This window comes from Microtus oregoni, unplaced genomic scaffold (genome assembly GCF_018167655.1).
Source record: "Microtus oregoni isolate MIOR12 unplaced genomic scaffold, Mior012 000002F_ref0000024, whole genome shotgun sequence".
Taxonomy (NCBI): Eukaryota; Metazoa; Chordata; class Mammalia; order Rodentia; family Cricetidae; genus Microtus; species Microtus oregoni.
In genome coordinates, this window is record NW_024543061.1 from 72,254,887 (window position 1) to 72,271,603 (window position 16,717).

At 37.6% G+C, this 16,717-nt stretch overlaps 1 protein-coding gene across 1 annotated transcript; it reads right to left on the reverse strand.

The window, feature by feature from the left end:
- Nucleotides 1-8,754: 8,754 nt before the first annotated feature.
- Nucleotides 8,755-11,763, reverse strand: LOC121465465 (gliadoralin-A-like). Its single transcript, XM_041678703.1, has 3 exons — nt 11,676-11,763; nt 10,261-10,670; nt 8,755-8,869 (listed from the first exon to the last, which is right to left on the reverse strand). Exons 1-2 carry the CDS (start codon nt 11,737-11,739, stop codon nt 10,300-10,302), a joined length of 435 nt encoding a protein of 144 aa, XP_041534637.1. The 5' UTR covers nt 11,740-11,763; the 3' UTR covers nt 8,755-8,869; nt 10,261-10,299.
- Between the last annotated feature and the right edge of the window lie 4,954 nt (nt 11,764-16,717).

Sequence of the window (16,717 nt, forward strand, 5' to 3'; positions counted from 1 at the left end):
GACTCTTGTCTCTATTTTTGGCTGTAGGTTAGTATAGATAGAAATTTTTGTCCCACCTAGTCCCTCATCATTTAGTCCCAAAGAAAGACACATAACCTGTATTAATTATAAATTAATTGTTTAGCCTATTTGTTTAGTCCTCTCACAACTTAAATTAACCCATAATTCTTTCTATGTTTAGCCATGTGTCTTGGTAACTTTAATCAGTGCAGCATTCTCATCTTGCTACCTCTGTATATGGCTAGTGACTGAATCATTGCTTTTCCTCTTCCCATGATGTGGAATTCTTCCTCTGTATGCTGTGACTACCATTGGTAAATAAAGTAACTGCCTTGTCCTGTTGATAGGGTAGAACAGAGCTAGTCAGGGGAAAGCTAAACTGAATGCTGGGAGAAGGAAGGCAGAGTCAGAGAGAAACCATGTAGCCCTGCCAGAGATAGATGCTGAAATTTGCCAGTAGGCCACAAACCTCGTGGTAAAATATAAAATACTGGAAATGGGTTAATGCTAGATGTAAGAGCTAGTAGAAATATGCTTAAGTAATTGGCCAAGCAGTGATTTAATTAATAAGTTTCTGTGTAATGATTTCAGGGCTGAGAACTGGGAACAAACAAATACCCTCCTTTCAACATTCCCAGAATACACTTAGTCAAGTTGCCCCACCTATACTTACTACCTCGCAACTGGCCAATCAGGTTTTTATCAAACCAATACAAATGGCAACTCTTTATAGGGTACAAAAGCTTTATCCCAAAGCATGTTAGTCTGAAACCTGAATACTTTATACACAATTTTTAACTACCCAGGACCATATGGCTTAGATGCTTCTACCGTTCTCTCTTCCTGTGTCCGCAATCCAGCTGACAGATGAAGACAATTCCATTATATCCACAATTGTCATCTTCTATGAAAAATACAATTTGTATATGCATATGGTATATACATATATATGCCACATACATATGTCATAAAACTTCAATAAATATTCCTGTACTTTAAAAATAGAAAATACAGAATAATTTTCAAGGGTGTTTACAAATAGATATATCATTTCCAAAATAATCAATTTCATTTTCTTAGATTATTGATGTGCCTTCACACATTATTTTTCTATAATATATTATACTTTAGGGCTGTAACCCATTTTGTATTGGATTATTTGTTCTTTTGATGGCCAATTTCCTGAGTTCTTTGTATATTTCGAAGATCAGTCCTCTGTCTAATGTGTGGTTGGTGAAGATCTACCATTCTGTAGGCTGCTATTTTGTCTTGTTGATCACATACCTTGCTTTACAAAAGCTTCTTAGTTTCAGGAGGTCCCATTTATTAATTGTTTCCCTCAATGTCTGGTTACTGGGGTTATATTTAGGAAGTGACTTCTTGTGCCAGTGCATTCAAGTGTACTTCCCATTTTCTCTTCTATGAGGTTCAGTGTGGTTGGCTTTATGTTCAGGCCTTTGGTGCATTTGGTCTTGCGTTTTAAGCATAGAGATAGATATGGATCTATTTTATTTCTTCTACATGTTGATATCCAGTTATTTCAGCACCATCTATTGAATATCCTTTCTTTTTTGTTTTATATTTTTTTTTTGCTTCTTTGTTAAAAATCAGGTGTTTGTTTTGTGTGAATTAATATCTGGGTCTTCGATTCAGTTCCATTGGTTCTGCTGTCTGTTTTTATGCGAATAAAATTTGGGGGGTCACTTATGCAAATAGTGAGAGTTTAACTTCTTTTCTGATTTGTATTTCCTTGGTCTCCTTTTTTTTTGTATTATTGCTTTAGTTAGAACCTTAAGAACTCTATTGAATAGATATGGAGAGAACCTTGTCTTGTTCCTGATTTGAGTGGGATTGCTGTTAGTTTTTCTCCATTTAGTTTGATGTTGGCTGATAGCTTGCTGTATATTGCATTTATATTTGTATTTCTGATCTTTCTAAGACCTTTATCATGAACGGATGTTGTATATTGTAGAAGGCTTTTACATTTAAACAGGGATATGCTATAGAGATTTGTATTTTTATGGATCTTCGTTTAGTGATACAAATTAAAGATAAATTTTGTTATACTATATATATATGTATATTTCTGCTCTTGATTAAGGTTTTGACTGTTCAGCTCTTTTAAAAATGTAATGTGTAATTAAGAAGTACAGGTTAATAAATAACCATCTATAATAGTCAAGCATGTAGTGATGTCAGTTAGATTTTTCTCATTGTACAGGGATGTATTTCAGATGAATAGGCATTCTTCATACCTTTCAAAGACAAAAGATATATCATTTAAAATATTTTAAGAACTTAGTACTTTTCATGACAATGAGACACATCTGCTCCTGGCAACACAAATATACTGCAAGAAGAAGATAGGCATCAAAGAGGTTTTTCATGGAGATTGATAGCCATTTGGGTAAAAAACTGCATTTGCCTGGAATGCTATAAACCGGACATGCAGGGCATGCAGAGAAATGACTGCTGAGCTTGTCTAAAGGTGAGAAGATCCTTTGGGGTTCCTGCTTCATTAAAGAATCTGCCAGACATTCTGTAAGACACAGAAGAAAGAGACTGACAAACTGACAATATAAGCACAACAGTCTTTGAAATTTCCTGCTTCATGGAAAAATCTGTTGGATACTATGGACCTGTAGGCTGAAGATAGATGCCCCAAAAGTAAAGAAACCCTTTGGGTTACTTTCCAGGCAGTGAAGTGTCTCTGTCAATTCTAGAGTTTTGGAGTTGCTTACAATGCACTTTGTGTTTACTTAGGTAATATTATATCCTTCTGGAGTTTTTGATTAAGTTGAGAAATGTATAGTTATAATTATAGTTTTTCTTAGGATTAAAAATGGAGTAGATATAAATACTGTAACTGTAATTTTTGCTTGATACCTGTTCTGTTATATGTAATTTTACTATGTTAAAGTTAAAAACCTTTCTTATTTAAACAGAAAAGGGAAGGTGTTGTGAGATTTCCCTCTGTATGCTATGATTATCATTAATGAATAAAGAAATTGCTTTAGACCTATAGGAGTCCATAAATTAGCTACGCAGGGAAAACTAAACTAAATGATAGGAGAAAGAAGGGTAGAGTTAGAGAGAAGCCATTGAGTCACCACCAGAAACTCCCAGGGCCAGATGGTTGTAGTACATAATTCTACAAGAACTTCCAAGAAGAGTTAATTCCTATACTCCTTAATGTGTTCCAAATAATAAAACAGAAGAGTTATAGCCAAACTCTTTTTATGAAGCTACAGTCACACAAAGACTCAACCAAGAAAGAGAATTATCGACCGATCTCACTCCTGAACACCGATGAAAAAATTCTCAGTAAAATGCTGGAAAACAGAATCCAAGAACACATAAAAAATCATTATGATCAATTGGGATTCATCCCAGAGATGCAGGGCTGTTTCAACATATCAATGTAATCCATCATATAAGTAAACTGGAAAAAAAAAACAGAAGATCACTTAAATAGATACTAAAAAAGCATTTGACAAAATTCAACACCTTTTTATGATAAAGGTCTTGGAGAGATTAGAGATACAAGTATCATATCTAAATATAATAAAAGCAATATACAGGAAGCCAACAGCTAACATCAAATTAAATGGAGAGAAACTCAAAGTGATTCCACTAAAATCAAGAAGAAGACAAGGCTGTCCACTCTCTCCATATCTCTTCAACATAGTACTTGAAGTTTTAGCAATAGCGATAAGGCAACATAAGGAGGTTAAGGGGATTCAAGTTGGAAACAAAGAAGTCAAACTTTCATTATTTGCAAATGATATAAGAGTGTGCATAACCAACCCCAAAAACTCTACCAGAGAACTCCTAATGCTGATAAATACCCTCAGTGATGTGGCAGGATACAAGGTCAACTCAAAAATATCAGTAGCCCTCCTATACATAAAGGATAAAGAAGCTAAGAGAGAAATCAGAGAAACATCACCTTTCACTATAGTCACAAATAGCATAAAGTATCTTGGGGGTAACAATAACCAAGGAAGTGAAAGATCTATTTGACAAGAACTTCAAGGCATTGAAGAAAGAAATTGAAGAAGACACCAGAAAGTGAAAAGATCTCCCATGCTCTTAGATGGGTAGGATCAACATAGTAAAAATGGCAATTCTACCAAAGGCAATCTATAAATTCAATACAATCCCCATTAAAATTCCAACAAACTTCTTCACAGACCTTGAGAGAACAATAATCAACTTTATATGGAAAAACAAAAAACCCAGGATAGCCAAAACAATCCTATAAAATAAAAGAACTCACAGAGCCATTACCATCCCTGACTTCAAACTCTATTGCTACAGTAATGACAACAGCTTGGCATTGGCATAAAAACAGAGATGTTGATCAACGGAATCTCATTGAAGACCCAGATATTAGCCCACAAATCTATGAACACCTGAATTTTGACAAATAAGCTAAAATTATACAATGGAAGAAAGAAAGCATCTTTAACAAATGGTGCTGGCATAACTGGATGTCAACCTGTAGAACAATGAAAATAGATCCATATCTATCACCATGCACAAAACTCAAGTCTAAATGGATTAAAGACCTCAATATAAATCTCATCACACTAAAGCTGACAGAAGAGAATGTGGGAAGTAGTCTGCATTACATGGGCATGGGAGACCACTTCCTACATATAACCCCAGCAGCACAGAAAATAAGAGCAACAGTGAATAAATGGGACCTCCTAAACCTGAAGAGCTTCTGTAAAGCAAAGGACACAGTTATTAAGATAAAAAGGCATCCTACTGAATAGGAGAAGATCTTCACCAACTCCACATCAGACAAAGGTCTGATCTCTAAAATATATAAAGAACTCAAGAAATTAGATATTAAAATTCTAAATAACTCAATTAAAAATGGGGTACTGAACTGAACAGAGAATTCTCAAGAGAAGAATTTCAAATGGCCAAGAGATACTTAAGGACATGTTCAATTTCCTTAGCAATCAGGGAAATGCAAATCAAAACAACTTTGAGATACCATCTTACACCTCTCAGAATGGCTAAAGTCAAAGCACCAATGATAGCCTATGCTGGAGAGGATGTGGAGTAAGGGGCACACTCATCCACTGCTGGTGGATTTGCAAACTTGTGCAACCACTTTGGAAATCAGTGTGGCAGTTTCTCAGAAAATTGGGAGTCAACCTAGCTCAGGATCCAGCAATACCACTCTTGGGAATATACCCAAGAGATGCCCAACCATACTAGAAAAGCATTTGTTCAACTTTGTTTATAGCAGCATTATTTTTAATAGCCAGAACCTGGAAACAACCTAGATGCCCCTCAATGGAAGAATGGAATAATAAATAAAATAAAGAAAGTGTGGAATATATAGACATTAGAGTACTACTCAGTGGTAAAAAAACGATGACATCTTGAATTTTGCATGCAAATAGATGGAAATAGAAAACACTATCCTATCCTGACCGATATAACCCAGGCCCCAAAATATGAATATGGTATGTACTCCTTCATTAGTGGATTCTAGCCATAAACAAAGGACATTGAGCCTATACTTCCCGATCCTAGAAAAGCTAAGTAATAAGGTGAACCCAAAGAAATAAATATATCCTGGACCTGGATGGAGAGGGGAGGACCTTGGGCTTTCCACAGGGCAGGGAACCCTTACTGCTCTTCGGACTGGAGAAGGAGGGGGAGAGGAGTGGGGGGAGGGGGAGAGGAGTAGAGGAGAGAAAGGGAAATGGGAGGCTGGGAGGAGGTGAAAATTTTTTTTCATTAAAATTTTTTTTTTAAAAAATTAAATAAAAAACATATATGGATCCTCCTGGAATTTGGAAGCAGACAAGTTCACCAGGCAAAAGTTAGGAACATGGGGTTGGGTTTGTGGTAGGGGAAAGGGAGAGGGGGAGAGAGAAGGGAGAAGAGTAGGGTTGGGGAGAGCTTGGGGGAGTGGGATGGTGGATATGGAGGAAGGATGGATATGGGAGCAGGGAAGGAGATATCTTAATTAGGGTAGCCATTTTACAGTTTGCAAGAGGCTTGGCTCTGGAGGGGTTCCCAGGATTCCACATGGATGACCCTAGCTAGGACCCTGGGCAGTGGAGGAGAGGGTACCTGAACTGGCCTTGTCCCATAGTCAGACTGATGACTGTCTTGAATGTCACCATAGAACTTTCATCTGGTGACGAATGGAGATAGAGACTGAGACCCACATTGGAGCACTGGACTGAGCTCCCAAGGTCCAGTTAAAAAGCAGAAGAAGGGAGAATATGAGCAAGGAAGTCAGGACCACAAGGGGTTGGTCCACCCACTGAGAAAGTGTTCCTGAGAAAATGGGAGCTCACCAAATCCAACTGGACTGGGACTGAAAGAGCATGGGAACAAACTGGACTCTCTGAATGTTACTGACAATTGGGGCAGACTGAGAAGCCAATGATAATGGCACTGGTATTTGTCTCTACTGCATGTACTGACTTTTTGAGATCCTATTCTATCTGGATGCATATCTTCCTAAGCCTGGATGGAGGGGGGAGGGTCTTGGACTTCCCACAGGACAGGATACCTTGCCCTCTTTTAGGACTGGAGGGGGAAGGGGAGCAGAAGGGAAGTGGGAGGAAGTGGAAATTTTGATTGGTATTATTTATAAAGTAATAATAAATAAATAAATAAATGGAAGAAAAAAAAACTAACCACACCAATTTGTAATGAAAGGGGGATGATTAATATTTCTAAGCCTAGTCAGAATTGTGAAGTCTCTCTAAGTAATTCCTTTAGTATTGAACAAATATTTATTAAGTTCCGAGTAAGTGCCAAGCCCAGGTATAAACAATAAGGTAGAGTGGCTTCCTTGTAGAATTTACTTTCTGTCACAAGGAGCCAAACCAGCTGAAGAGTGATCTAAGGTGGTCATGCAAATCTTCTCTGACTTTTCATTTGGGAACTACAGGAAGGAAAATACTGTAGAATGGTAGCCAAATAATGTACAGGAAGGGTGGATATGGGAGCAGGGAAGTATATATCCTAATTAAGGGAGCCATCTTAGGGTTGCCAAGAGACTTGACTCTAGAGGGGCTCCCAGGTGTCCAGGGAGATGTCCCCAGTTAGTTCCTTGGGCAGCTGAGGAGAGGGAACCTGAAATGGCCCTATCCTATAGCCATACTGATGAATATCTTGCATATCACCATAGAACCTTCATCTGGCGATGGATAGGGATAGAGAAAGAGACCCACATTGGAGCACCGGACTTAGCTCCCAAGGTCCAAATGAGGAGCAGGAGGGAGAACATTAGCAAGGAAGTCAGGACCGCGAGGGGTGCACCCACCCACTGAGACAGTGGGGCCGAACTATTGGGAGCTCACCAAGGTCAGCTGGAATGGGACTGAAAAAGCATGGGGAAAAAATGGACTCTCTGAACATGGTGGACAAAGAGGGCTGATGAGAAGCCAAGGACAATGGCACTGGGTTTTGATCCTACTGCATGAACTGGCTTTGTGGGAGCCTAGCCTGTTTGGATGCTCACCTTCCTAGACCTGAATGGATGGGGGAGGACCTTGGACTTCCCACAGGGCAGGGAAGCCAGACTGCTCTTCAGACTGGTGAGGGAGGGGGAAAGGAGTTGGGGGAGGGGGAGAGGAGTGGGGAAGGGGGGGGATGGGAAGCAGGGAGGAGGCAGAATTTTTTTTTCAATAAAAGAAAAATAAATAATAAAAAAAAACATGAGGTGTTTTTTTTCAACTCAAAAAGACAAAAAAACAACTAATACACAGGTGTCTCAGAAGCTGTGTGAAATTTCTAATTGGCTAATCTCTCACAGTATACCATTATCACTTATAATTACAACTATGGCTTTAGCATGCTGGGAGTTCAGCACTAGCAATAAAAATAGAAGCTGAGCATGATTATGCAGTTCTTAATCCTAACACCACTAAGGAGGACAGTGGATCTCTCTGAGTTTAAGGCCAGCCTGATCTACACAGCAAATTCCAGGACAGCTAGGACTACATATAGAGACCATGTCTCAAGAAACAAAGGAGCGAATAAATTAATAAAAAACAAAACAAAACAAAAAACAAAGACAGTAGAACTTAAAATAATTTATGAGAGATTTATTTAGTAAAATCTACTCTTCTATCTGATTTATGAAATCTACCTGGTTATTAAAAGTAGTTGTTATATGATGAAGACAATATTGCAAACATAAAGAAAGATGTCAGGACTCTAATGGAGTCTAAGAATCCCATGCATCAAACACATTATAATCCCGAGAAAATGAAATCAATTATTTTGAAAATCTCTTAAAAAATTTCTCTCCCTCTAAAATTTCCTCGCTTTTTATTCTGTATTTTTTTACTTTTCTTTAAAAAAAAACAGCTGAAAATTCATTTAAAACATTTAAAATCTTTCTTCTGTCTTAAAAATCCAGTTGCATTTTTTTTTTCATCCAGCAGCTAATAAAGGGTGAAGGGGAACAGGAAGTATCTATGAGATAGTGTCCTATGTGTTCATTTTTTTTTTGGAGGGGAGGGGGGTTTCGAGACAAGGTTTCACTGTAATTTTTTTTATTTTTATTTTTATTTTTACAGTCTGTCCTGGGACTAGCTCTTGTAGACCAGGCTGGCCTCTAACTCAGAGATCCACCTGCCTCTGCCTCCTGGGTGCTGGGATTAAAGGCATCATCACCACTGCCTGTCCTGTCCTATGTGTTCTTAAACTGAGCCCAAGGCCCTCTATTCTCCCACACCCAAAGAGAGAGGTAGCAGTCAGAAGTTGTATGCTCATCATTTTATTGGTAGAGTGAAGATAAAGATATAATTACATTGCTCCTATGTCATAATCTTCTAAGGACATTGTCTTCTTAGCTCAGGATCTTTTCATTCACTTTCTGAAAGAAACAGACAAAAAAAGCTTATAAGGAAAGTGTTATAAAAGTACCTGGATAGAAGGGGGAGGACCTTGGACTTCCCACAAGGTAGGGAACCCTGACTGCTCTTTGGACTGGAGAGGGAGGGGGAGGGCAGTGGAGGGAGGGGGAGGAAAATAGGAGGTGGGGAGGAGGCGGAAAATTTTAATAATAATAAAAAAATAAAAAAAGAAAAAAAGCTTCTAATCTTTTAAATGCAGTTGGTGACAACCTGTTTTCTTTTCTTTTGCTGCTGGTTCCTGTCTTTGTTTCTGATTGATTTGGGTTTGCTTTAGCTTTGCACTCTCACAGTATTTGCTCTCAGCTCTTCCATATGAGAAACAGTAGGATTTTTCTTCAGGTGAGTGTCTTTTCGTTGTGATTGAGTGTATTCTAGGGTACATTTACAAAACTGGTCTGTGAAATACGTCCTTTCATAGTAAAACATCCAAAATGCCGGGTTACAAGTTGAGAGACAGTGTGGCAGTTTCACCATGAAATACATTACATCCTCAAAAAAAAAAAAAAAAAAAAAAAAAACTAAATTTAAAAAAATGTTGAAAATAAGAGCAAACAACACTGAAGACATGCATGGGTGTGTGTGTGTGTGTGTGTGTGTGTGTGTGTGAACTGATGTGTGAATTTGTCAAGAATTACAATTTTTTATACATCTATAACATACAGATCTCAATAAAAATATAACACTAATGAAAGATGATTATAGTCATTTGTGTAAAATAAAGTATTTGAATAAGTTTTCCAACTGAATTAGTTGTAGTAGCTGTTGTAAAAAAGTAGAAAATTACAACATGCTTTAAGATTTATATGTATTCTTATATTTAATATGTATCTATATATTGCATTTGGAGTTCAGAAGACTAACACCCAAGGCTGTTCTCTGAACTCCACGTGCAAGTCATGGAACATGCACCCTTGTGCTCTATGCTCAAACGTGAACACACCTGCAGACATGGAAACTTATGTTTTTTTAGCCGAGTCTGACATGAGATAGTTCTAAGCACAGAATAATGACAGAAATATAAGATGGACTGCTGCTGATTCTCAGCATGGAGGCAGGCGAGCTTAGAGAGAACATTGCTCTTTCTACAAAACAATACAGAGTTAGATGAACAGTCACGGTCCGAAATAAAATTGTGGCACAAAGTTTCTTAAATTAAAATTAAATTCTAGAGCTTTTAAAGGACAGATTCCCTCCTACCACAGGACATCTAAATATTAAAAATGAAGTGAGATCCAAGTCTCTCTGTATACTTTCAAAACATGTTTAAAGTTTAAGAAATGGTAAATTTAGTTTTTTGTAAACACATTGAAATTTAGGAGAGTCATGGAAACAAACAGAAAAGAACTCGCACCTGACAATGATTACTGATGAAACTGGCCTTGGTAAGTGTCTAATTTCTTCTTCGTGGGGGGCGGTTTCCAGGGCGGACCCTATTATTTTGCTGCAGTTGTCCCTGCTGCTGCTGCTGCTGTTGCTGCAGAGGCTCCTGAGGCTGTTGTGACTGCTGCAGAGGCTCCTGAGGCTGTTGTGACTGCTGCAGAGGCTCCTGAGGCTGTTGTGACTGCTGCAGAGGCTCCTGAGGCTGTTGTGACTGCTGCAGAGGAGGCTGCTGAGACTGTTGTGGTGGTCGCAGTGGCCTTCGAGCCCCTTTTTGCTGCTGCTGCTCTACTTGAAGGTAAGGGTTTTGACCACCACGGAATTCTTGGGAGAATCCTGAAGCGGGTTGCCTCTCTTGGGTGTTACGGTTGGCGACTACAAATTCTATGTGGGTACAGAGTAATAATAGATGAGCTGAGAGGCTAGCGACATTTTATCTCAAAGACTTTATCACACCATCTTTTTCCTTAAAGAGCCACTCAATTTATACCCTCCCCTCTCACCACCGTGTTGTCCAGAGGAATGCCTTTAAATCCGAATAGCAATGGTATAGGCCATCTTCTCTTGCCATATGCTATGAGACTTCGAGAGTTTGGAGAAGAACATTTCTATAGGAGGTCTCCACAGCCAAGGGAACCACCAAGACTTTTGCTGTTAAAATTAATGGTTTAACCCTTTCCCAGAAATGGTCTTCATGTGTCATTCTCTCCATTTGTCCTGTGTCCACTATGTCTACGACAAGCTATCTCCTACAAACTGTCTCTTTTGTCATGTCATAGCTTAGCCACAAAATTTCCCCAAACTTCAATATACTTTTATGAGCCCAGATAGTTTTGTCTACAAGAGCAAATCTTACCTTTTCATTCCATCGCTTGAAATGTTCATTTCAATTGAATGTAAAATTAAATAAATTTTTAAAAGGCTTGCAGGCTCTTGGGATGGAATAAGGACTCAAGTGGCCTTTGCTTTGGTTTAAAAACTCTATAATCTAGGAAGGTGAACATCCAAACTGGCTAGGCTCCCACAAAGCCAGAACATGATGTAGGATCAAAACCCTGTGCCATTGTCCTTGGCTTCTCATCAGCCCTGATTGTTCGCCATGTTCAGAGAGTCCGGTTTTATCCCATGCTTTTTCAGTCATAGTCCAACTGCTCTTTGGACTGGAGAGGGAGGGTGAGAAGAGTGGGGGGAGGGGGAGAAGGGTGGGAGTAGGGGGAGGGAAATGGGAGGCTGGGAGGAGGCTGAAACTTTTTTTTCCTTTTCTCAATAAAAAAAAAAAACTCTATAATCATGTTTTGTTTTATTCTTTAATCCTCTTGTCTCCCTTACATTTGTGTGGTCTCCTATACCCCAGACAGGATCCCCAGCCTTGTAACCAAATTTGCATACCTTCATTAGGCCTCTGAGCTGAGCTGAGGGCCAGCAGAGCCACTGTGAGCAGCACCACTAGCATCTTGGAAGAGGCTCTCCAGTTGCTCCCACGTGTGTGCTGGCGAAGCAAGGCAACTGGCTCTAAAAGGATTGGTGGAACAATGACACCTTTGAGCCCCAACTTGATGACCTTGTTCCTGATCAAACAGGATGCATTGTGTCCCCAACTCTCCTCTTTGGCATTGTAGCTCAACAGGATGTGGTGGGGAGTGGAACTTTGGCAGAGTTTTGAGGGAACAATATCATACAATCAATCTAGGTACTCAAGTATTTCCATCCCTATGTGAATTTCATTCTGGTTAGCAAATTGTAAATACAGCCAGTCACTGCATAGAGGTGAGATGAAAGTATGTGTGCATGTGTTCACGTTTGTTGTCATTAATCCTTTTATCAAAAAATGAGAAGACTCATATTTGAGGGTTAGTATTATTACTCAAAGTTTAGCAGTCATACTTATGTATTCCCATGTGTATAAAACTCAACTATTGTTTTTGTGGTATAGAAGACATGTCTTCTTGACTCTGTGGTCTGTTATGAAACAAAATTTGCTGCCTCAGCCAACTATGGCCCAGAAGATTGCCTAGGAATCTATGAATTGTTCTTAGTAATGAAAGATTTGCTATTGAAGGAATGTGTGGCCTAAAAAACTCTGATTACATTAGTATTCTTTTAAGTTAGGAAAACTAACACAGCTACAGAATACACTATTGGATTCTACAGAACAGGAATATAGATTCATTTTTTGATCATATATACTATTTCATATCTCTCAGAATTTGATTCCCTTTCATTTTCTATTATGTTTCTGGAGGTTGAATTTGGGCCTTTTATCTTTGAGGAAATTGTTATTTTGATTATTTGTTAATCACTAACACTAAACACTGTTTAGCCCTGGTTATCCTACTGAATCAGGCATCCAATTGACTCACCCAGAATCTTAGTTGCTTTGTACCTTGTCGTGTATATGTCACTTATAATAAGAGATAATTTTTTTCTTGTGCTGTCTTACAACAAAGGGAACTACCTTTATAATATTCTGATACTCATTCATCCCTACTCTCTACTGGTTTGTTATAGTTTACACTTTTCCTCAGTTTAAAAACCTAGGTTCTTATTTTATTTTCTAAAAAATTGTACAAGGCATCCAATATTCGATCACTTCAAAGATGAGAAAAAAATATTACATTCTGAGAAACCATGATATTGGCAGTCTTATAAATCAATCTTGTTCTGCTTAACCATTTCAGAAAATAAAAGATTTGACTGCCTAGTCTTCATAGGAAGAGATAAATTGCTCCAAAATAAAAAAAAATTACATATACACCATACTATTTAAACATGCCTACAATCATATATATATAAATATTAGAAAAAAACTACATTTACTTTTATTTTGAAATAAACAAAAATACATAAGAAAAGGTCAAGCCTGGACTGTAGATTTATCCAGTAAGATCTTCACTTTTATTATTTCATGTTTTAGCTACAGGATGAAGAATTATTTCTTGCAAATAATGTAACATTGGTGTCCTGTTGACTCTGCAGAAATAATACTAACTAAACAGCAAGATGGACTCAGAGCACTAATAACAAATTAATATACACACTTATGCCATACACATATAGAACATGTTTTATGCCTTGCTTGAAAAAGAATTTCACTTCTTAAAACAATGTTAAAATCTTATAAGAGACTCAATAAGGGAAATGAAGAATTTCTAGACAAAATGTATTAAAATAATTTTGATTTTTCTTAGATTTATTTATTGTAATTTATATGTATGAGTATTTTGCCTACATGTTTATATTTATACCACATGTGTTTCTTGTGTCCATGGAGTAGATTATGTTTTTACTTCATTGTCCCCTTGTTTATTTATAATGTCTATTTGGCTTTTCTTCTCCTGTTTTTTGAATGGATTAATTTATTCAATCATTTAAAGAAACATTTAAGGTTTAAAATTTAAATTTAAGAATCTATTCTTCACTAGCTCATTTAAATTTTGATTTTAAAATATTTGGTAGCAGGACATTTCACTTACAGTAGGGCTTTTTGGGTATCTGCATTGCTTCCTGTCCTTTAACTTACTGTTTATTTTATCATATTTAATGATTAAATCTCAGCAACTATCTTTTCTCTTCATTGAAGACCTCAAATATCTTCTTTCTATCATTTTATGCTTACATGGGATTTATATAAATGTTAATTTATCTGACAGTTTGGTAAGAGGTAAGCCAGAGTAGACCAGGTCTACTCTGTCAGCAGCATCATCAGCTGTTGACAATGGGATCTGTCCAAGGCAAAAGAGTTTCTTTTTAGCTCCTGTATATAGGGGTGTATGACTAATATAGTAAGGTTCTCACAGCAGTTTTGCTTACAATAAATAACAAGTCCCATGAATCTTACCAGAACATTCTGGCATGTTCACAGATATATTCTGAAGTAAGACTCTATTAGCACTTGGTAATTTTTCACTGATTATATGAAATGGATAATGTTTCCTCCTTGCTTCATCCTGGTAGACCCTTCGACTTAGTGCCATAACAGCTCTTGGGTTCCTCAGATCCTATGTTAAAAGAGAACATGACAGAAGAGTGTCCTGCTGAGGTGGCTTATGGCAGACGTTTAGGTTGGAAAGGAAGGTCAGGGAGTAGGAACAGGAGTCAGAGCCAGCCAGGCTGAGAGCTTGAACTCTTGGACTGGCCATGGAACAGAGACATTGATTCTGCCAGAAATCACTCAGCTTTGGCCTTTTCCTGACCTTCTCCTGTGTCAACCGTGTCTAAAAGATCAGTACAAAGTATTACTCATGAATCCACCAAATGCAACTAAAACAGAGGCTGTGAAAGAACTGAAGAGAGGGACTGACAATTAGGGAGACTAGGGTTGAAGCAACGACATAAACGGTAGCAGGCATATGGAAATTTAGGGTATATTTGCAGACTTAAGCATGTATTCCATTTGCTTTGTAATACATATGTAAATTTTAGCAAGTCATCAAGAGGCTTTAAGGTTTCTCTATCCTATTTTTTTTTTCATAGTAACTCAACTTGGCTTCCAAAATCTTGCAGGGAAATGTTAGCACATGCAATAAGCTCAGTCCCTTCAATGGCCCTCTTTGTGGCTTATGGGTGCTGACCTTTGTGCTGTGTGTCCCCACATGGACTTTGCTCTTCGCATATGGCTACCCTGTATTTTCCTCTGTGTCCTCATATTCTTCTACTTATAAAAAACAAGAGTCACCTTGAATTGCAGTTGACATAATTGCTTCAATTTTTTTTTACTTAGTATCGTCACTACAGGTTTCACTGCCAGTCACATTTTAAGGGTTTGGTGGTTAGGACTTCAATAGAGGATCAGAAAAGATGGGGCAGAATACCACCCATAATACTTTCCTGTGCTTTCTCATTTAATTATATGTAACATGGGAGCCAGGCTTGTCGGGGTTTACCCACTCCTTCTTACAGCAATTATATCCATTTTATTCCTTTAGTCTAAAACCTAGGAACCTCTTAAACATTTAAGTTCCCTTAGGAGTATCTGTTAACATTCATAATTTGCTTGATTTTCAAAATATCCCCTTCTGATCCCTTGAACAATCTATACACCAAGACCTTGCCTCTCGAGAGTTTATCTCTCTTTTGGAGGGCTTTTTTAGTGCCTCTAGAAGAGCTTGGTAGTGCTCCTGTCCTCAAATATGTGTTTTATTAGTTCTTAAAGTTGCTGGAGTGAGCTAGTAAAAATAGAATGAAGTTGGCGCCATGAGGACAGGATGGCATTTTTGCTGTAATTTTCATTAAGTTTTCTCACTACCTTGTCATTATATATAAATTGGATTTTCTACTCTCCTTAAAGCTTCATACCTACATGTTCTTTATTCTCTCTCTCTCTCTCTCTCTCTCTCTCTCTCTCTCTCTCTCTCCTTCCTTTCTTGATCTCTTTCCCTCTATGTGCTTTTTCCCTCCAGCCATTTTTATTTGCCTTTTCAATTTCTTTTTCTTTTAATGTTTTAAATCAGTCTCACTATGTACCCCAGGCTGGCACAGAACTCAAATACCTTCTTCTGCTGCTTGGTGCTTGGAATAACACCATGTTTCACTCTGTTAAGCTCCCTCCTTTTCATTGAACACTTATACATTCTAAGAACAGAAATCTTATTTTTTTCCAGCTTTGTCAAGAACTGATTAGCTTGAAACAATAAACTGAGGGGACTGCCACGGGACAGTTCCAGATCATGACAGGTCAACTGAATTAGAAATGCCATTGTGAGCTTTAAATAAATCAACAATTTTGGTGATACAATTTGGAAATTATACCAATGGCTTGGACAAGTATATATTTCATTGATTTGCCTACAGATTGTCGCTGCATTATTATGGCACAGGTGCCTTTGTCTTAATATGATTTTGATGTTTCCTAACAATGTGTTCCTAAACTATTTTGAATGTTGATGCTTCAACAACCTGTCCTCAGCAAAGTTATTTATAATACAAAGTGTTTAATAAGCATTAATGATCCATGTTTTATCCTCCAAGACAACCTATTAGTTTTATGTGGTTACTTTTATGATCTTTCTTTAGAGGTAGGTTGACTGACTTCCAGTTGTATGTTGTTATAAAGGTAATAGTTGGTCTTGGAGGCGTTAGGATGCCCCATTTGATTCTAACATAAAAGTAAGTTGGCATCTATAGGTTGTTATTGTGCTCCACTGATTTAATTCTATTTATTTGCTTCTAAGGTAAGAGAAAAGAACATGTATTATCAATTTCCTAATGCATAGTATCTTCTGAATTTTGACCGACAGGATTAAGAAAAATTAATTTTTCTATAAATGAAAATTTAAAGTTATGAACACACTATCTCAGTCATAGAGCATCTTTCGGTTTCCCATTTCCAATGTAGACACCCCACAAAGCAGATTATGCAGAGACCTTTTGATAGATGACCACAAAGGTTTTTTTATGAAAGTCATTGTTAACACCAGATATTGTTGTGTATA